Below are 18,937 nucleotides of genomic sequence, written 5' to 3' on the forward strand. Positions count from 1 at the left end.
GTGGGAGACAGTGAAAGGTGGTAGGATCATGGATGGGTGTTCAAAACATTGCCAGAACTGGAGTAGTAATAGACAGCTGGAGAGATAGAAGCAGCAGTGATGGTAGGAAGTTCTCAGTATCACACGTGTTCTTTGGTACCTGGCTTGTTGTTTATTATAGTATTTGGGGTGGGGCTCTATTGTGTCTTCATTTTTGATTTGAGAAAACTGTGACAACACGAGACCTGGGCCTGGAAAGATCCCCAGCTCTGAGGGGACAGCAGATCTCAAGCAACCTTGCTGGTAACTGGGGAATGCCTTCAGAGAATTTTCTTCCCATAAACCGTTCAGAGCCTGATTTTCACAACCACCTGTTGAGAAAGAAAGAATCATTTGGGTCAAGAGCCAAAGAGGTACAGTTCATATGTAAAGGACAGTGAAGACAGCATGGGGTTTGAAGACCTGTGAATTTAATCCTGGCCACTTGGTGTTCGTACCATTCTGATTCCAAAATTTCCATAGCAGTAAAACAGGTAACTATTTTATGTATTTTCTAGGATTGTATAAGAATTAAATGAGATTGAATATATGAAAGTCCGTTTACATTCTAAAACATTATGGAAATGTTAAGCCTTTTAAATAATTAGCAGGCTATCTAGCGTTCCAGAATTATGCGATTTTCTTTACACTTATCTTCCTCAGCATTTTCTAGTATATATTGGTCTAACTGCAAAAACAGCAGGATGCTACAGCCAGTTTTGCCACAGCAGTTTCTATCTGTGAGCACCATGACATATGATGTTGCTGACTTTGGGCCAATTAAGGTAGACTGTATTGTCAGAGCCTGTGTGCCTCAGAGCTGAGATGGTGCATGAAATGCTTTTGTGAGCATAATCTTGAAATGCCTTCACACTTATTTACTGGAACAATTAAAGTTCCTCTGTCATCTTGAAACAATGGTTTTTGTACTTTAGCAATTTATATATTAAGGAGAAATAATGGTCCATTCGTATATGATGGTCACTTATGTCTTAGACCCTAGATAAGATGGGGCTGCACACGTCACTATTCACTGGCTCTTTCTGAGAAAAAGAAAAGGTTTTAATAGGCCTATGACACATAGCCACATGATCTGTTTAGAAATGTAAGTAGGTTAATTTCTCAAATGTTTAAGTTCCTAAAATCTAAACCTGCTTTTTTTATTGTTTATTTTTCTCAGATCATTTATTCTTTCTTCCATTGTCTGTCTGTCCAACTCTTCTCCAGTTAGCAAATATTGATTGAACACTGCCAGGCACTATGATAGACTGTAGGTAGACAGGGATAAACAACAGTACATACCAGGTCCCTGTCCTCTTGGACCTTACAATACAATGGTGAGGCTGACCTTCAACAAATAGCCACGCAAATCAATAGGTAATTACAATAGGTACTATGTGCTTGAAGAGCAAAGTACAGGGTGTTGCAAGTGGAACAGTGGGGAGACACTTGGAGTCTTCCTGGTATGTTCCTAAGTCAGCTGGTTGGGCAGGTTTGGAGATCAGAAAGTATTTACTGAATATCTGGTATGTCCTTGTTATAGAGTTAGATTCTTTTTTATTTTATTTTTTATTTTTTGAGAGGGAGTCTCGCTCTGTCGCCCAGGCTGGTGTGCAGTGGCATGACCTTGGCTCACTACAACCTCTGCCTCCTGTGTCCAAGTGATTCTCCTGCCTCAGCCTCCCAAGTAGCTGGGACTACAGGCACATGCCACCACGCCTGGCTAATTTTTTGTATTTTTTAGTAGAGACAGGGTTTCACCATGTTAGCCAGGATGGTCTCAATCTCCTGACCTTGTGATCCACCTGCCTCAGCCTGCCAAAGTGCTGGGATTACAGGCATGAGCCACCACGCCCGGCCTAGAGTTAGATTCTTTAAGGCACATAAAAGAAGTGATTAGACACAGACTTTTCCCTTGAATAACTTAAAACTTTTGTAGGAAGACCTACACACATGAAAACAACTTGAAAATAGTGTTAAGACCAGAACAGGCACAGTGGCTCACACCTGTAATCCCAGCACTTTGGGAGGCCGAGGCAGGCAGATCATGAGATCAGGAGATCGAGACCATCCTGGCTAACACGGTGAAACCCTCTCTGTACTAAAAATACAAAAAATTGGCTGGGCGTGGTGGCGGGCGCCTGTAGTCGCAGCTACTTGGGAGGCTGAGGCAGGAGAATGGTGTGAACCTGGGAGGCAGAGCTTGTAGTGAGCCGAGATCGCGCCACTGCACTCCAGCCTGGGCGACAGAGCGAGACTCCATCTCAGAAAAAAAGAAAATAGTGTTAAGACCATAGAGGCACCAAATCATGCTAGAACTTTAAAAAAAGGAGGGACCTATGGAGGTTAGAGTACACTTGGAAGGCTTCCTGAAAGAGGGGGTGCTTGAGCTGAAGAAAAGTAGGATTAAATAAGTACTGGTGGTAAGGAGGGAAGAATCACTTATTTAATTCAAGAAGCAATCATGAGTAAAAGTGGAAAAATATAAAATGCCTGTTGGATGAGGGGCCTAAAAGTCAGCATCAAAAAGTTCTATTTACCTCTTTGGGTGGTTTGAATTTGCTTTTATGTAAGGTAATCTATAATGTATCATCCATATCAGAAGTCTTTTGAAAGTAAAAGGGGTCCTGTCCTGGATAAATTGAAATATATGATCATCTTGCTTTAATATGACCCGAATAAAGAGACTTATTCCAAAAAGCAGGATGGCAGAAAGAAGATATATAGATATAGTTTCTTTGCTCCACAGTCCATTTACTATATGAATTTGCCCATAGTTTACTTATTTGATTTAACTTGCTGACATTTCTTATTATTGTAGCCTAGATTGGGCCTCAGCTGTCTGAAAGAGAAGCGATTGGTGTAGTTTGAAGGCAGTACCAGCATGTTTGTTTGTTTGTTTGTTTGTTTAAAAAAAAAAAAAATGGAATCGACCAGGCACGGTGGCTCACGCCTGTAATCCCAGCACTTTGGGAGGCCAAGGCGAGTGGATCATGAGGTGAAGAGATCGAGACCATCGTAGCCAACATAGTGAAACCCCGTCTTTACTAAAAATACAAAAATTAACTGGGCGTGGTGGTGCGTGCCTGTAGTCCCAGCTACTCGGGAGGCTGAAGCAGGAGAATCGCTTGAACCCAGGAGGTGGAGGTTGGAGTGAGCCAAGATCACACCACTGCACTCCAGCCTGGGTGACAGAGCGAGACTGAGTCTCAACAACAACAAAAAAATTATGCTGTGAGTTATATGTAATTGGAGTCTCCACTTCTGGGAGTTGCAACCTAAAGATGATTGGGACAATTTTGTGATTGGGGCAAATTTAGGAATTCCACATGTCTGTGAATGTATGAAGAAGCCTGTTGAAGTTGTTGCAAGATAAGCAACATCCTTATTGTTGGACTGATGGAGTAGTACTTACTAAATAAGGCTAAATGGTATTAGACCATTTGGGAGAATGACAGTCCAGATGTTCATTCACTTCTTTTCCTAATTGGCTGCTGCTTTGCCTTATTAGAGGCCTACAAACCCCAGACCCCATTAGTTTGAGAGAAGATCCAGGCATAAGATCTTAATCACCATGTTCTAGTCCCTGCTCACACAACTAGTACCGGAGCTGCAACTTCCATTCCCTGAGTTTGCCATGTCTCTCTGGCTAATTTTATAAAGGTTTATCAAACTCTCAGGATATGGAATACAAGCTATTTGACAATATCACTTTTTAGACCAGACACATTTGTTACTCTGTGGCCATCTCATGTTACATACTTTCTAAAATAAAAGAGAATTTTTTTTTTTTTCAAAGCATGATATAATCGCTACACGAATGAAATAGCTGACAAGTGGGCAGATGTATTGCCTACTCTGAGAGTCCCCAGAGAGGAGTGAAGGGAGAGGGTTGCAATAAATCACCAGCTCAATGGTGGGTGCCTATCTAAGTGTGCTGAGAGTGTTTGGTTGTAGGAGTCTGGTGGGAAATGCCTCTCCAGGATATTGGAGTTGGCTTCCTGAGCAACAAGGCCTGTTTGTAGCTTCGGAAACAAGTTGGGAGTCCCTGTCAATGCTTTGCACAGCCACTTTCCACCCACTGTCTCTTCCTTCATTATAGGTCCCTTTTGTCTTGCTTGCTTGCTTTGCTTTCACCTTTAGTTTGGGGATTGTGAGATTTTATTTTTCTCTATTTTTTTCTTTTTGAGACAGGGTCTCGCTCTGTTGCCCATGCTGGAGTGCAGTGACACAATCTCTGTTCACTGCAACCTCCACCTCCTGGGCTCAAGCCATCCTCCCATCTCAGCCTCCCGAATAGGTGGGACTACAGGCACGGACTACCACGCCTGAATTCTGTGTTTTTTGTAGAGACAGGGTTTCACCATGTTGGCCAGGCAATTGCAGATGAAGAGTAAATACAAATAAGGAGTTAGATGTTGAAACTTTTGGCTGGTATGGCAGGAGAGGGGCCTTTTCTAGTCAAAAGGCCTCTGCAGCAGCAAGTTGGGGACTGTGCTGATAACATATACTGCTTATTATCTTCTTTCAGTGCCTAGCATAAGATTGTCAGTGGCTGCTGAACTTTGGCTGTTCTGGGGACTTTACTAAGACCATGGCTCTCCTTTTAGCCTCTAAGAGGTGAACCCAGCAGCTCTGAGGCCTAAAGAGTCCATGGCACTTACATTCATTTTTGTCCTATGTTGTAGAGAGTAATCTGGTTGAAGGGAGCCAGCCCTTAGCTCCAGCATAAGCAGAACTATTTCTCTGTGGAAGATAAGACCATTGGATTGATCACTATAAAGGGCAAATTAGCCAGAAGCATTTGTTCCAGCTATTGCTGTGTAACAGTCATCCATACTTAGTGGCATAAAACAGCAATAGTTGATTATTGTTTCTTCTCATGGTTCTGGGAGTTGATGGGCTCAACCAGCCAGTTCTTTCTCAGGATCTCTAATGCATTAGCCATCAGATAGTGGCTGGGGCTGGAGGCAGCTGAGCGGCTTTCTCACTCATATGTCTGGATGCTGGCTCTTGGCTAGATCTCAGCTGGGGCTGTCAGCCAGAACACCTATCTGTGTCTTCTCTATGTGGCTTGGGCTTCCTTATAGCATGGTGGCTGACTTCCAAGAGTAAGCATCTCAAGATCTGCATAGTTTTTTTTGACCTAGCCTTGGAAGTCACACAGTATCACTTCCTCCTCGTTCTGTTCATTGGCAGCAAGCCAGTTGAATAACTCATGCTCAAGGGGAAAAGAATTAGGCTTCCTCTGTTGATGGGAGGAGTGTGAAAGAAGTGTGGACATGCTTTAAATCCACTACATATCTTGCAACGCCATTCTCCATCCAAACTGGATAATCTTTGCAACTTTTCTTTTTAAAGGTGATTTCTTACAGAAGAGGCATATGGTATATGCAATAGTCCAGCAGGCTGTTTCCATCTGCAGCTTCTTATTACCCAGGTGGAAGGGGAGACTCCACCCCATGGCAGAATTTGGTTACAGGCCAACAGTTTGACATGCTTCAGATGGTGCTTCCATCCTTTGGGTAGAATTAGTTCTCCCTCCTAAGCAGTAATTGAAGTGTTTTTGTTTTTTCCCTGCATGTCAATCATGGTGGTGCCCTTAGCTTCCTCAACAATGCCAAGAATACTGAGAAACAGGAAGAAGAGATCAGAGTTTCTATACTTTGGTATTTATCAACTTTTATTCTCTTATACTTTCTGTTTCACTCTCTGTCAGTTTTTGGCTTTTCCTCCTCTTATTCTCCCAGGATGCTTTCTTGAGACCCTTCATCTGGCAGAGCTACCCCAGGCCAGATTTGGCTTCAAAACACATGGTGTTTTGCCATTATTCAGTTGCTTAATCATTAAAATCTGCTGACATTTTAAGACGAATAAACCTTTTTTCATTTTTCTGAAGCTTAGAGAGTCTGCTTTCTATTGTTGTGAAATGAGTTCTCTAGAAAGAAACCATTTACAGACCATCTGTTCTCTAAGTCCATGCCATAGAAGCTCTCAGGTTTGAAGAGCATGTAACCTGTTTTAGGACCACAGCTACTTTTAGCTGCCTTAGCCTAAGCAGGCAGCATCATCTGAGGTCTTTGTTCTGAGTTCCTTGAGAGTTAGAACCACATTACATGTTGATTCTCTACAACTCCTAGTACATTATAGAGTCTTAGAAAATATGTATTGATTATGTATTTCACATTCTTAAAACTGGATTTATACTAGAGTAAATAGAAAAAAGATGGTTTAAGGTTTTCTTCAGAAGCTTCTGATGCCCTTATTTGGTAAAATAAAGATTATTGAGTTATTTTAAAGCATACTCATTGTTTATTTCATCTCTGTAAAGCTTGCCAGAATCATTTGCTGATGTGACCCCCAATCCTTCTATTTGTCACATAAAAGAAGCCCAAATGAGGGTCCGAAGAGCAGGGATAAAAACTCTCTCGAATGTTGTCATCTTCTCCACAGGACTGATGAATGGAACATAGAGTACCTTTATATCTAAGTAACTGTCAGATGGGAAAAAAGTCTGGTGAAGAGCATTTCTCCAGCAACCTTGATGGGACTGAGGTCAGAAAATAGCCAGTTGCCTAATAGCATTTTTCCCCAGTTCCTCATTCTGAATATTTGCTAAAGGTGACTGATCAAAAGGTTATGATGTTATGCCAAATGTTGGCCAAGGCCACAAATCGGTGGAATGATTCACTCTGTATGCCAGTGTCACGATGCCATGATTCTGGTTTGTGCCTCAGTAAACTTCCCAGTCATTACATATAATGGATTTTTGGCGGTTGCTCCAGATAGTCAAAATCATGAATATTTATTGAACATCAAGGGTCTACTGAACATGCCTGCTCAAAGTAAAATATACTGGTCACGTGGATAATGCTGATTCAGCAAATTCTGTGTAAACGGCCACCTGCGGGGTATATTGCCATTATACAATTATGGGACCTTCTGCAGTATATTTTCTTTGCCACATGCCTTCCATGCCTCCCTTGCACTCTGACATCCCATAGCCACCACCGTCCCCCAACTCCCCACTCTAGACTTCTGCTTTGCTGTGCCCCGTGTAATGGCTTTAGGATTGAATTGCTTAGGAAGAGAACAGAAAAAATAACTTCAGATTATTTTTGATATTTCCTTTTCCTTGTGGAAGACGAATATTGTAAGAAGGGTGGGAGGTAAACCAGATGCTCTGGTTTAAGAGTCACAGCATAGGCGTTAATTCATTCACAGACTATTTGTTGAGGACTTTCTGTGGCACTTTCCTAAAAACTAGAGATAGAGCAGTTAGATAAAATTCCATCCTCAAGGGACTGGTGGAGTATAACATACAGCGTGGAACTCCTCTTTTGTATAACAGGGTTGTAAGTCACCTTTGCATTAGTTATCATTAAAATAATGTCTCTCACCACATTTCCTGTTAAAAACATAACCATCACATTTTTGCTGCATACCAGCTTTTTGAGACATGCTTAAATTGCTTGATATGGAACTATAGATTGACTGTGACTAAGTCTTGAAGGAATTCTGAGATTCTCTTCAGAACTGAAGATAGCTGCAAAAGCCAAGTTCTGCACTAACGGTTGTAGAAAATCTCTCACTGAAAGGTGAGCTAAATGCAAGAGAGAAAGAAACTAACTTGAAAAAGCTGCAGCTGGAAAGACAACTGGCAGTGGGCTTAGATTATAGGTTTACAGGGGATATTAATGCTTGGACGGACGGATGGATGGACGGACGGATGGATGGATGGATGGATGGATGGATGGATGATGGGATGGATGGATGGATGGATGGATGGATGGATGGATGGATGGATGGATAGATAGATAGATAGATAGATAGATAGATAGATAGATAGATAGATAGATAGATAAGAGAAGAAACAAACAAAGAGAGGAGAGGAGAAGAGAGAAGAGGAGAAAGAAGACAGGACAAGACCTGGGCCAGGCATGGTGGCTCATGCCTGCAGTCCCACTATTTTGGGAGGCTAAGGCCACAGGATTGCTTGAAGCTTTAAGACCATCCAGGGCAACATATTGAGACTCTGTCTCTATAAATAGTAATAATAATAATACATTAGCTGGGTGTGGTGGCACATACCTGTAGTCCCCATTACTCTGGAGACAGATCAGGGAGGATCACTTGAACTCAGGAGGTTGAGGCAGCAGTGACCTATGATCATGCCACTGCACTCCAGCCTGGACAACAGAGCAAGATCCTGTCTTTTAAAAGAGAAAGAAAACCTGGATACTAAGATGTTTTCTTTTTAAAATGAAAAATTGACCCAGCATTTCCATTTGTGCCTGCTGAACTGGTGACATCAGGGACTGGCAGCCAGTCATTCATTGACGTCAGCAAGAGCAGATTTAAATCTCCACAGCCGAATGCTCCTCAGCCCTGATAAATAGGGCTGGTAATTGAATTACAAAACATTCTGAGCCGTGAGCTAATTATGCTGTTCAGGCAATTGCTTTGTCCAGGTCTGTTTCATCCTTGAATCACTTGAGTGACTTTCTCACTGGCAGGGGAAGTATTTCAGTTTCCATGATAGAGGCACATATTTATGTCTCCCTGAATCATGCTGCCTGTGCTGCCCTAGGGCAGTACTTTGGCATTTCACTTTATTACAGACATTATTGTATGAGTTTTGATAGGTATTAGTTTTGTCTGTGAATCAGTCTGATCTCTGTTTCCGTGTGTATAAATGTGTGCACCACATGTCATTCCAGTGCACAACTGCTCTTTCCTTTTTTTTTTTTTTGAGCCAGAGTTTCGCTCTGTCACCCAGGCTGGAGTGCAGTGGCTCAATCTCGGCTCACTGCAAGCTCCGCCTCCTGGGTTCACGCTATTCTCCTGCCTCAGCCTCCCGAGTAGCTGGGACTATAGGCGGGCACCACCATGCCTGGCTAATTTTTTGTATTTTTAGTAGAGACAGGTTTTCACCGTGTTAGCCAGGATGGTCTCGCTCTCCTAACCTCGTGATCCGCCCTCCTCAGCCTCCCAAAGTGCTGGGATTACTGGCGTGAGCCACCGCGCCCGGCCTCCTCTTTCCTTTTATAAAGGTAAATTACCAATTTGGTTTCCTTTTTTCAATAACAATACAACAATTCAAAATGCCCCAGTTATGCTTAGTATATTAAAGCTTTTGATGACAAAATAATCTAGAACAGCAGCTGGAATGTTAGAAAGGAAGAATTCAAGCCAGCTTGTTCTTTTGGTTAAATACACACACACACACACACACACATACACACACACACACGCTAGGTGCAGTGATTCATACCTGTAATCCTAGCACTTTGGGAGGCCAAGGTGGGAGGACTGCTTGAGCCCAGGAGTTTGAGACCAGTCTGGGCAACATAGTATAACCCCGTCTCTACAAAAAGTAAAAAGCTGGGAATGGTGGCACACACCTTAGTCCCAACTACTCAGGAGGCTAAGGTGGGAGGATCACTTGAACCCTTGAGGTCAAGGCTGCAGTGAGCTGGGATCACACTACTACATTCCAGCCCAGGTGAAAGAGTGAGATCCTGTCTCAAAAGAAAAAAAAGAAATTACAATATATTCCCATCCCAGCTTAGAGATGAGAATGGGCCTAAGCATATATTGGCTGCTTTCTGATTCCATCTTCTGGAAAAAATTAGTTAGTGGCTTTGTGTGTTATAGATAGATAATGCTATTAAAGATCACAACCAGAATATGCAGGAGAAAAGGAGGTTTGTCTTCTAAAGGATTTTTTTCCAGTGCCACACTCTGATGTTAAATAGATCCTTCTTAGCTTTTCCTTCTATGTAATTCTCGCCTTTTTGTGTAGTTTTGTGTTCTGGTTTAACTAGAAATGCCTCCTTATTTCCTGAATACATTATTTAGAATTTGATGCCGAATTTCTTGTGATTATACACTGAGGGAGCTTGGCAAATCAGGATGTTTCTTGGATCTCATGATGTAGCTAAGTCAGACCCATGTTTGTCCTTAACAAGATAGTTATTCCAAACCACAAATTCACTTGGACTTTGAATTCCTCATTGAGAGTAGGAGGAACCATCATTGTGTTCCTGGCATTTAACCCATTGCTTGACATGGAGCTCATTTATCTGTAGTTAAACTAAATTGAATTAAACTCATATCTCATTTGTGTGATATCCCTCCCTCACTCTCTTCAGCAGTCCATCCATTCATCCTTCCTTCCATCTAACATTTGTTTTTCAGCATTTACCATATGCCAGACACATGTCGGCAGATAAAACAGGCATGGCCCCTGGAATTTGGGTGTGTTTTGTGGGGGAGGGTAGATAATAAACTAGTTAACCAACAAATAAATAATACAAATTGTGAACTGTATAATGAAGAAACACACAGGTGCACTGAGAGAAAAGAAGTGAGAGGTGGAAACCTAGGATTTCCTAGGATTGTTGGAAGACCTCCCAAAGGAGGTAACTTTTTTTTTTTTTTTCCCCCTGAGACAGAGTCTCGCCCTGTCACCCAGGCTGGAGTGCAGTGGCACAATCTTGGCTCACTGCAACATCCACCTCCCAGGTTCAAGTGATTCTCCTGCCTCAACCTCCCAAATAATTGGGATTACAGGCAGGTGCCACCACAGCCGGCTGATTTTGTATTTTAGTAGAGATGGGGTTTCACCATGTTGGCCAGACTGGTCTCGAACTCCTGACCTCAAGTGATCCACCCGCCTTGGCCTCCCAAAGTGCTGGGATTACAGGCGTGAGCCTCTGTGCCCGGCCAAAGGGGGTAACTTTTAAGCTGAGACATGAAAAATGAGATGAACTCGGTCATGAGAAAAACAGGGTAGAAGAGTGTTCCTGGCTGAGGCAACAGCATATGCAAGGGCTCTAAGGTAGGAGTTTGTATTTTTGAAGAACTGAAAGGGGGCTGGTGTGACCGGAGTGTAGAGGTCCAGGAGGAAGATGGCACAAGGTGAGGTGGGACAATCAGGCAAGGGCTGGATCTCCTAGGGATTTCTAGGCAGTGAGAAAGAGTTTGGGATTTATTCAGCCCACCTCTAGTTGCTGCTGAATGCACAGAGTATTAACCTGAGATGCCTGTAGATTTGGTTATGGTTAGACAAGTTGCTTTTCCTGCTTAGTGTACCTTGGAATACTGGATGGATAAAATGAAATGATGTGCTACATGTTTATTAAATGCTGCTTATACACCTACCTACCCAGCCCTCAGCATTTGACCTCCCGTCTGAATGTTTGCATTATCATTTTGAACTTCTGTGTCAGTTGTTTAGAATTTACCGTATGCTAAGTTATGGTGATGTATCGTTCATAATCTGTTCTACCCAATTAGCTTATTAGCCCTTTGAGAAGAGAGACTTATATGTCTTCAGAGCCAGCACACAAATGCTTACATATAGTAGGCACATTGATTTTTTTGTTCGTTTGGTTGCTTTTTGTTTTTGAAAATTGAGGGTTTCCTTTATTTAAAAATTTGTTTACTGGTTTTAAAACATTATTATAAGTAATAAATTTATCTTTTATATATATTTGAAATTTTTAATCATAGCAAATGGAAAACCAAGTAGGTTGTTTGTAAAACAAGCAAATAAATAAATAACATAGCGTAAAGTACAAAGTAAAAGTCCTTTGCTATATCATAGGGACTGCATAATTTTCGTTTTAATTGATACTGCTAAAACTGCCTTTCTAAGTGGCTATGCAGGTTTACACTTTTACTGGCAATATCTGTTTCTTGATTCCTCATCAGTGTTTGAGACTGTCAGGCTTTTTAACTTTTCCAAACCTGATTATTGAAAATTGTGTCTAGTCGGCCGGGCGCGGTGGCTCAAGCCTGTAATCCCAGCACTTTGGGAGGCCGAGATGGGGCCCGGACCCGAGGTCAGGAGATCGAGAGACCATCCTGGCTAACAGGGTGAAACCCGTCTCTATAAAAAATACAAAACAGCGGTGAGGTGGCTGGCCTGTAGTCCCAGCTGCACCGGGAGGCTGAGGCAGGGAGAATAGCGTAAACCCGGGAGGCGGAGCTTGCAGTGAGACTGACATCCACGACCACTGCACTCCAGTCACCGGGTGACAGAAGCGGACTCCGTCTCAAAAATTGTGTCTAGTCTTATTTCCCTGATTCCTGGTAAGATTGATCATTATTTAATGTTTATCAACCATTTGCATTTCTCTTCTGTAATCATATCTTTTGTCATTTTTCCTGTTGAATTGTCTTACTGATCGCCCAAACAGTTTATATAGTCTAGATTCAAATCGTCTGGTACATATATTGCATTTTCTCCCAATCTCTTTTATTTTTTACCCTTGTTTTAGCTTCTCTTTTGAACTCAACAATAATGCATAGTAATCCTTCTTCTATTTCAGTCCAGCTAGTTATTTTTTAACTTTTTTTGTTTTTCAGAAATGTGATTTTGCTGTGTTTGCCCAGGTTGCCCTTGAACTCCTGGGCCCAAGCAATTCTTTCATGTACCCAGGATTACAGGAACATACCACAACACCTGCCTAGTCAGTGTTTTATTTTGTTTTGTTTTGTTTTGTTTTTGAGACAGAGTGTTGCCCCATCACCCAGGCTGGAGTGCAGTGGCGCAATCTCAGTTTACTACAAGCTCCATCTCCCAGGTTCAAGCAATTCTCCTGCCTCAGCCACCCAAGTAGCTGAGATTAAAGGCACCCGCCACCATGCCTGGCTAATTTTTGTATTTTTAGTAGAGACAGGGTTTCACCATGTTGGCTAGACTGGTCTTGAACTCCTGACCTCAAGTGAGCCACTGCGCCCGGCTGCTAGTCAGTGTTTTTGATGATGATATATCCCATGTGCAGACCAAGATAGTTTTTTAAATTATTATTATTCTTTTCTCTCTCTTTTATTCACACCTAGTGATCAGGAAATTTTTTTTTTCCAACTCCTGAGTGGAATCAGAATAAGATCATTTTCTGACAATTTCAGAAAATGATCATTTTTTTGAACAACATGATCTATCAGCCTACCAGGAAAATAGTCATCACCATTTACTATCTCAGTCCAATGGACCCTCTTTGTCTTCTATATTTTTACCTTTTTTTTTTTTTTTTGAGACAGGGTCTCGCTCTGTCACCCAAGCTGGAGTGCAGTGGCACAATCTCGGCTCACTGCAGCCTCCACCCCCCAGGTTCAAACAGTTGTCCTGCCTCAGCCTCCTGAGTAGCTGGGATTATAGGCACGCTGTAATTTTTGTACTTTTAGTAGAGACGGGGTTTCACCATCTTGACCAGGCTGGTCTTGAACTCCTGACTTCGTGATCCACCCGCCTTGGCCTCCCAAAGTCCTAGGATTATAGGCGTGAGCCATTGCGTCTGGCCTATTTTTAAGTTATTTTGTAGGCTGGGCATGGTGGCTCATATCTGTAATCCTAACACTTTGGAAGGCTGAGGCAGGTGGATTTATCAAGCCCAGGAGTTCAAGGCCAGCTTGGATAACATAATGAAACCCCATCTCTACAAAAAATAAAAAATTAGCTAGGCACACCTGTAGCCCAGCTACTCAGAAAGCTGAGGCGGGAGGATTGCTTGAGCTCAGGAGGTCAAGGCTGCAGTGAACTATGATCATGCTACCGCACTCTAGTTTGGGCAACAGAGCGAGACCCTGTCTCAAAATAAATAAATGAAAATAAGTATAATTTATCTTTGTTCTTTGGAAGACTCTAAAAAGAATAAAATTATGAACTAGCAATCCTCCCAAATAGTAAGGAATTGCTACAAAAAGAAAGTAAAAACCTGGGACAGGTGAGGTAGCTCACACCTGTAATCTCAACACTTTGGGATTCCGAGGCAGGAGGATTGTTTGAGTCCAGGAGTTCAAGGCCAGTCTGGGCAAAATAGTGAGACCCTGTCTCTTGGGGAAAAAAAAAAAAAAAGAAAGTTGAAAACTAAAATTGGGTCCACTGGACCCTGAGGTTATACCAAGGACTGAGTTGACCAGAAATATACAATGACTATATTAATGAAGCTTTTATTATAGAGTCAACTAAAATGGAAATTACACTTGTTAGTTTTATACTTTCTTTACTAAAGCTTGTAGGAATTTGCTCTATTTTGCATCTTTCTGTTCTACCCTTTACCCTTCACCTTATTTGTGCAGTGTAGATGAAAAGGGTAAATTTTCTTTCTTTTTTTTTTTTTTTTTTTTAGACAATGTCTCACTCTGTCACCCAGGCTGGAGTGCAGTGGCATGATCACAGCTCACTGCAGCCTCAACCTCCTGGGCTTATGGGCTCATGCCGTACTACCAGCTCAGACTTCAGAATAGCTGTGACTGCGGGTGTGTGCCAACCTGCCAGGCTAATTTTTAAACATTTTTTTGTAAACACAGGTCTCACTTTGTTGCCCAGGCTGGGCTCAAACTCCTGGGCTCAAGCAATCCTCCCACCTCAGCCTCTCAAAATATTGGAATTACAAGCCTGAGCCACCGTGCCTGGCCATTAACTTCTCCTTGACTGGGGTAGATCCTTCCTCCTTCTGTTCATTTTATTTGTAGGAGCCCTGCTTTGTCTCATGTCTCTTCTCCAAACCTCTTTTCTCTATCAAAGCCCTTGATAGAGTTCACTGTTGAAGTAAAGTGAATCTCACAGAGCACAGGGCACTGCCAGCGTCCTAGTTGGGAAGAATCTCTAAGAGGCATGCATGCCAAGCACAGTGTCATTGTGTGCAGGCATTGTAGGAGTCTGCCAAACCCAAGGGTAGGCTGCCAGTACAAATGCCACGTTGACATGACATTTACAAGTTTAGAATTTGGAAAAGGACTGGCAGTGGAACACCTTCAGCTACCTCATTCAGGATGGCAGTAACTAGGCCAACTTTTGATTTTCAGACTCAGAAATCAGAGTCAGGAAGTAATACTCCATACAGAATTTAAAACTATCACTACAACTTTTTGTAGGAAATGACAAATCCTGTTAGTCTGTTCCTGGGATGCATGATAAACCATAATGGTTAAGAGTGCAGACTCTGGAGTCAAACCTGGATTTGAATGAGGCCTCTGTCACTTACTGTGTAACCCTGTGCAATTTGAAGCCCTAGTTTCCCTTTTATAAAATAGGGATAATAATGCCACTTCCTCATAGAATTATCAAATGGATTAAATCATATATTTATTTATTTTTTTTATTTTTGTTGAGATGGAGTCTCGCTCTGTTGCCTATGCTAGAGTGCAGTGGTGTGACCTCGGTTCACTGCAACCTCTACCTCCCGGGTTCAAGCAATTCTCCTGCCTCAGCCTCCCAAGTAGCTGGGATTACAGGCATGCGCCACCATGCCCGGCTAATTTTTTTGTATTTATTAATTTAATAGAGACAGAGTTTCACCATGTTGGTCAGGCTGGTCTCGACCTCCTGATCTCAAATGATCTGCTTGCCTCGGCCTCTGAAAGTGCTGGAATTACAGGCGTGAGCCACTGTGCCCGGCCGATAATATATTTAAAATATAAGCACTTTTCACATTCTTCAGAAATTCATGAGAAATTTAGGTTTTCAGTTCTTATGTTTCAGTAATAAGTAGATATATTATAATTTACCAGGGACATGTTATCACAACATGAACTTGTGTGTAGATGCTTTCCTTGACTTAGACAATACTGGAACACTATGCACAGGCACCCAGGATGTAGTTTTCTTCCCCTCTCCAGGAAAACTTAGAGCTGGAGTCCAGGTCATTTGAGTACTTGGCATCTCTACAGTTTCTTAGATGCAGAAACCATTTTGGTGTTAAGAATTCATTTCAGCAGTAGCAGTCCTTTGATTGACCTGGAATTTTTCTATGGCACATTCTAATGCAAAATGAAGACCTAGGGCTCTTCTGAAGGATATACTGTAGCATATTAGGGACAATAATAAATTTTCATTTAGGTGACAAGGTACTCGGCCTTGATTAAGTCTTTTATCATGATCTAGTACCTAAGTAATAGGCTTTTCTGTGCCACTTGAATAAAATATAATCCTTACTACAGATCTTAGTTTATTTCTTTTAATTACATTTAGTACCATTAGTAAATTCTCCCAAAAGTGATAAAATTCTCTTTTTTAACCCTTGTTTTTCAGATCTTCAAAGCTGCTGCGGGCATTCTATGTCCCTTTCCTGTCAGATCAGTATACGGTGTATGTAAACTACACCATCCTCAAACCCCGGAAAGCAAAGCAAATCAGGAAGAAAAGTGGAGGTTAGCAACACACCTGTGGCCCCAAAGGACAACCGTCTTGTTAACTAGTGATTCCAGTGACCTGACTCCCTGCAAGTCATCGCCTGTAACATTTGTAATAAAGGTCTTCTGACACGAATACTGGAATCTGGGTGCTCTGGGCTAGTCAAAGTCTATTTCAAACTCTAGTCAAAAATCACATTTGCTCCTTTTGTGTCACGTCTCTGTTCTGCATGTAAACTTTTTGCAGCTAGGCAGAGAAAGGCCCTAAAGCACAGATAGATATATTGCTCCATATCTCATTGTTTTTCCTCTGTTCAATTATTTACTAGACCGGAGAAGAGCAGAACCAACTTACAGGAAGAATTGAAAATCCTGGGACTGGATGGCTGTGTTAAGCTGTTCTCCACACTCTGGCCTGGCATCTGAGAACTAGCAAGCCTCTCTTAGGCCATATGGGCTTCTCCACCAAAGCTGTTTGGCAGCTCCTAGCAGACCTTCTTGTTCAAATCCTCGTGCTGAAAATGAACATAGCCTAGTTGCCAGCCCACATGTCCTTTTCACCTCCAGCAAGACTAAGCTGCTTTAAAGCACTTCACAGAACTAGGACCCTGTCCTGGAGCTATCTCAGGAAAAAGGCGACCATTTGAGGAACTGTGACCTAATTTTATTATAATGATGCCTCTAATTTTCATTTCCTTTACAACCCACTGTAACTATATGGTTGTATTGTTTTTTTGTTTAGTTTTAGCATGCTATGTTTTGAATTCTAGACTCCTCCGTGTGAAGATATCAACAGACAAAACTACAACTGTATAGGACATATTTGGAGAAAATTTTATCAATTGATAGACTTGGATGACATCAGATTTTTAAGTAATGTAATCTGAGGCCACTGCTGAGGAAATTAAGAATTTTCCTTTTTTTTTTTTAACCACCCCCAGTGAAAAGGACCAGTGTATATTTATAGCACCTATTTTTTAGTTCTATCTGTCGTGAGGCACATCCTGCATGGGGCACTTCTAGTCAAATAGGCAATTATAAGGACCTAATTAAAATGTAATAAGTATATACTATTACTTTAAAAGCCTTTACTGTCAGTACTTCAGTTTACAAGGCACTTTCACAGCATCTCATTTGATCCTCACAGTCACAACATGTGGTAGACAAGGCAGGTGATTTTTTATCCCCATTTTACAGATAAGGAAACAGGCTGGGGTGGGGAGTGAGGGGAGGTAAACATAGTTGCCTGAGGTCACACAGCCAGTAAGTAATAGAGCTGGGACTGGAACCTAGGTTTCCTTACTCTCATCTGTTGCTCCTCCATATTCCTCACTCAACCATGAAAACATTACTCGAAAGGACTGATGAGGTTAACCAGAGACCCAACTGATACTGTAACTTTCTATTTTAAGGAAGAATTGTATCTGTATTTCTTTGAGTTCTTTGGAGCCTCCAGTCTGCCTGTATGTTAGACTAGTACAGCAGTGCTGTGTGATGCAGCCTGACCTGTGGCAGGAAAGTAGTGCTTCTGTTTGGAAGTCGTCTTCTTTTGCAGCCACACAGGATCCAAATATTAGTACTATTCCTGTAGTCAATGTGGGGTCACATTATAGGTGCCTTATTTCCCTAAGGGTAACTGATCTGAATATCTGCAAATAGGATGAATCTATTTTTCAGAAGTTCCATCTTTCATTTTTCTTTTTTTCTTTTCTTTTCTTTTTTTTCTTTTTCTTTTTTCTTTTGAGGTGGAGTCTCATTCTGTCGCCCAGGCTGGAGTGCAGTGGCGTGATCTCGGCTCACTGCAACCTCTGCCTCCCAGGTTGAAGCAATTCTTATGCCTCCCGAGTAGCTGGGATTACAGGCATGAGCTATCACGCCCAGCTAATTTATGTATTTTTAGTAGAGTTGGGGTTTCACCATGTTGGCCAGGGTGGTCTTGGACTCCTGACCTCAGGTGATCCACCCACCTTAGCCTCCCAAAGTGCTGGGATTACAGGCATGAGCCACTGCACCCAGCCCCATCTTTCATTTTCAAAGAGGAGGGCATTCTAATAGGAACTGATGCCAAGAGAGAAGAAAAGAAGTGATAACAGAAGAAATGGCTAGTTACAATATTAAAAAGCTCCTCTTTGAGATCTGCTCTGCAGGAATATCAGAGACAGAGTTGAAGCACTGGAGAGGTAATAGGTCTAGACAGTACAGAACAATAACTGGGGAGTGTGTGAAGATAGACTGGGCTCCTCCTTGCTTGAAAGATCTCTAGTATTTAATTCTCAATACTTGATTACTATTTTCCAGTGTAAAACTGGCACATATGATCTGACTGTAGGACAGAGAATTATAAGTGAAACATTTGCCTTACTTACAGTGATAATGTGCTGTTCTTCACAGTAGCTAAGGCCCTCTATGTTTCGCAGAGGTAAATAAGAATCCAGGAATGGAGGTCCGTCTGTGATGAATGGCTTTTTTCTAATCAAAGTAGTATAATGCTGGTCTGTTTTATCATCTTGCTTGTTTTGTTTTTTTTTTTTTAAACAACACCTTAATTATAATATAGCACAAACAAAGGCCAGGACTGATGCAGGGATTCCTTGGAAATAGCAGTTCCTAACACTTTTAAAACCTGATTTTGGATCTCTCTGTTCTATGTATGTCTTTAGTGAGAGCACAATAAATGGCAGGACACTGTGCCAAATGTTATAGGTAAGGAATATAGAAATGAATGTTTTTTGTTGTGAAGGTGTTTCCATGTGATATTTTATAAACACATTTT

At 41.8% G+C, this 18,937-nt stretch overlaps 1 protein-coding gene and 1 long non-coding RNA gene across 10 annotated transcripts in view; one reads left to right on the forward strand and one right to left on the reverse strand.

Moving 5' to 3' along the window:
* ALG9 (ALG9 alpha-1,2-mannosyltransferase) overlaps positions 1 to 17,104 on the forward strand; it is a 94,635-nt gene extending 77,531 nt beyond the window's left edge. For 6 of the 9 annotated variants that reach the window (XM_009187250.4, XM_009187253.4, XM_021926529.2 and 3 more), the window contains 2 exons: positions 16,064 to 16,182; positions 16,494 to 17,104. In XM_009187250.4, coding sequence (XP_009185514.1) covers positions 16,064 to 16,182; positions 16,494 to 16,531 — 157 coding nt within the window. In that variant the 3' untranslated portion in view covers positions 16,532 to 17,104. Of the gene's footprint in view, positions 1 to 5,624; positions 5,688 to 6,471; positions 7,766 to 16,063; positions 16,301 to 16,493 lie in introns of those variants that run through there. The other 3 variants (XM_009187252.4, XM_009187251.4, XM_021926526.2) reach the window with 3 other exon arrangements.
* On the reverse strand, positions 129 to 8,188 carry LOC110741277. Its single transcript, XR_002517207.2, has 2 exons — positions 8,110 to 8,188; positions 129 to 350 (listed from the first exon to the last, which is right to left on the reverse strand). It is a non-coding gene; the product is annotated as an uncharacterized LOC110741277 (long non-coding RNA).
* Positions 17,105 to 18,937: the final 1,833 nt, after the last annotated feature.

Source organism: Papio anubis, chromosome 12 (genome assembly GCF_008728515.1).
Source record: "Papio anubis isolate 15944 chromosome 12, Panubis1.0, whole genome shotgun sequence".
Classification (NCBI taxonomy): domain Eukaryota; kingdom Metazoa; phylum Chordata; class Mammalia; order Primates; family Cercopithecidae; genus Papio; species Papio anubis.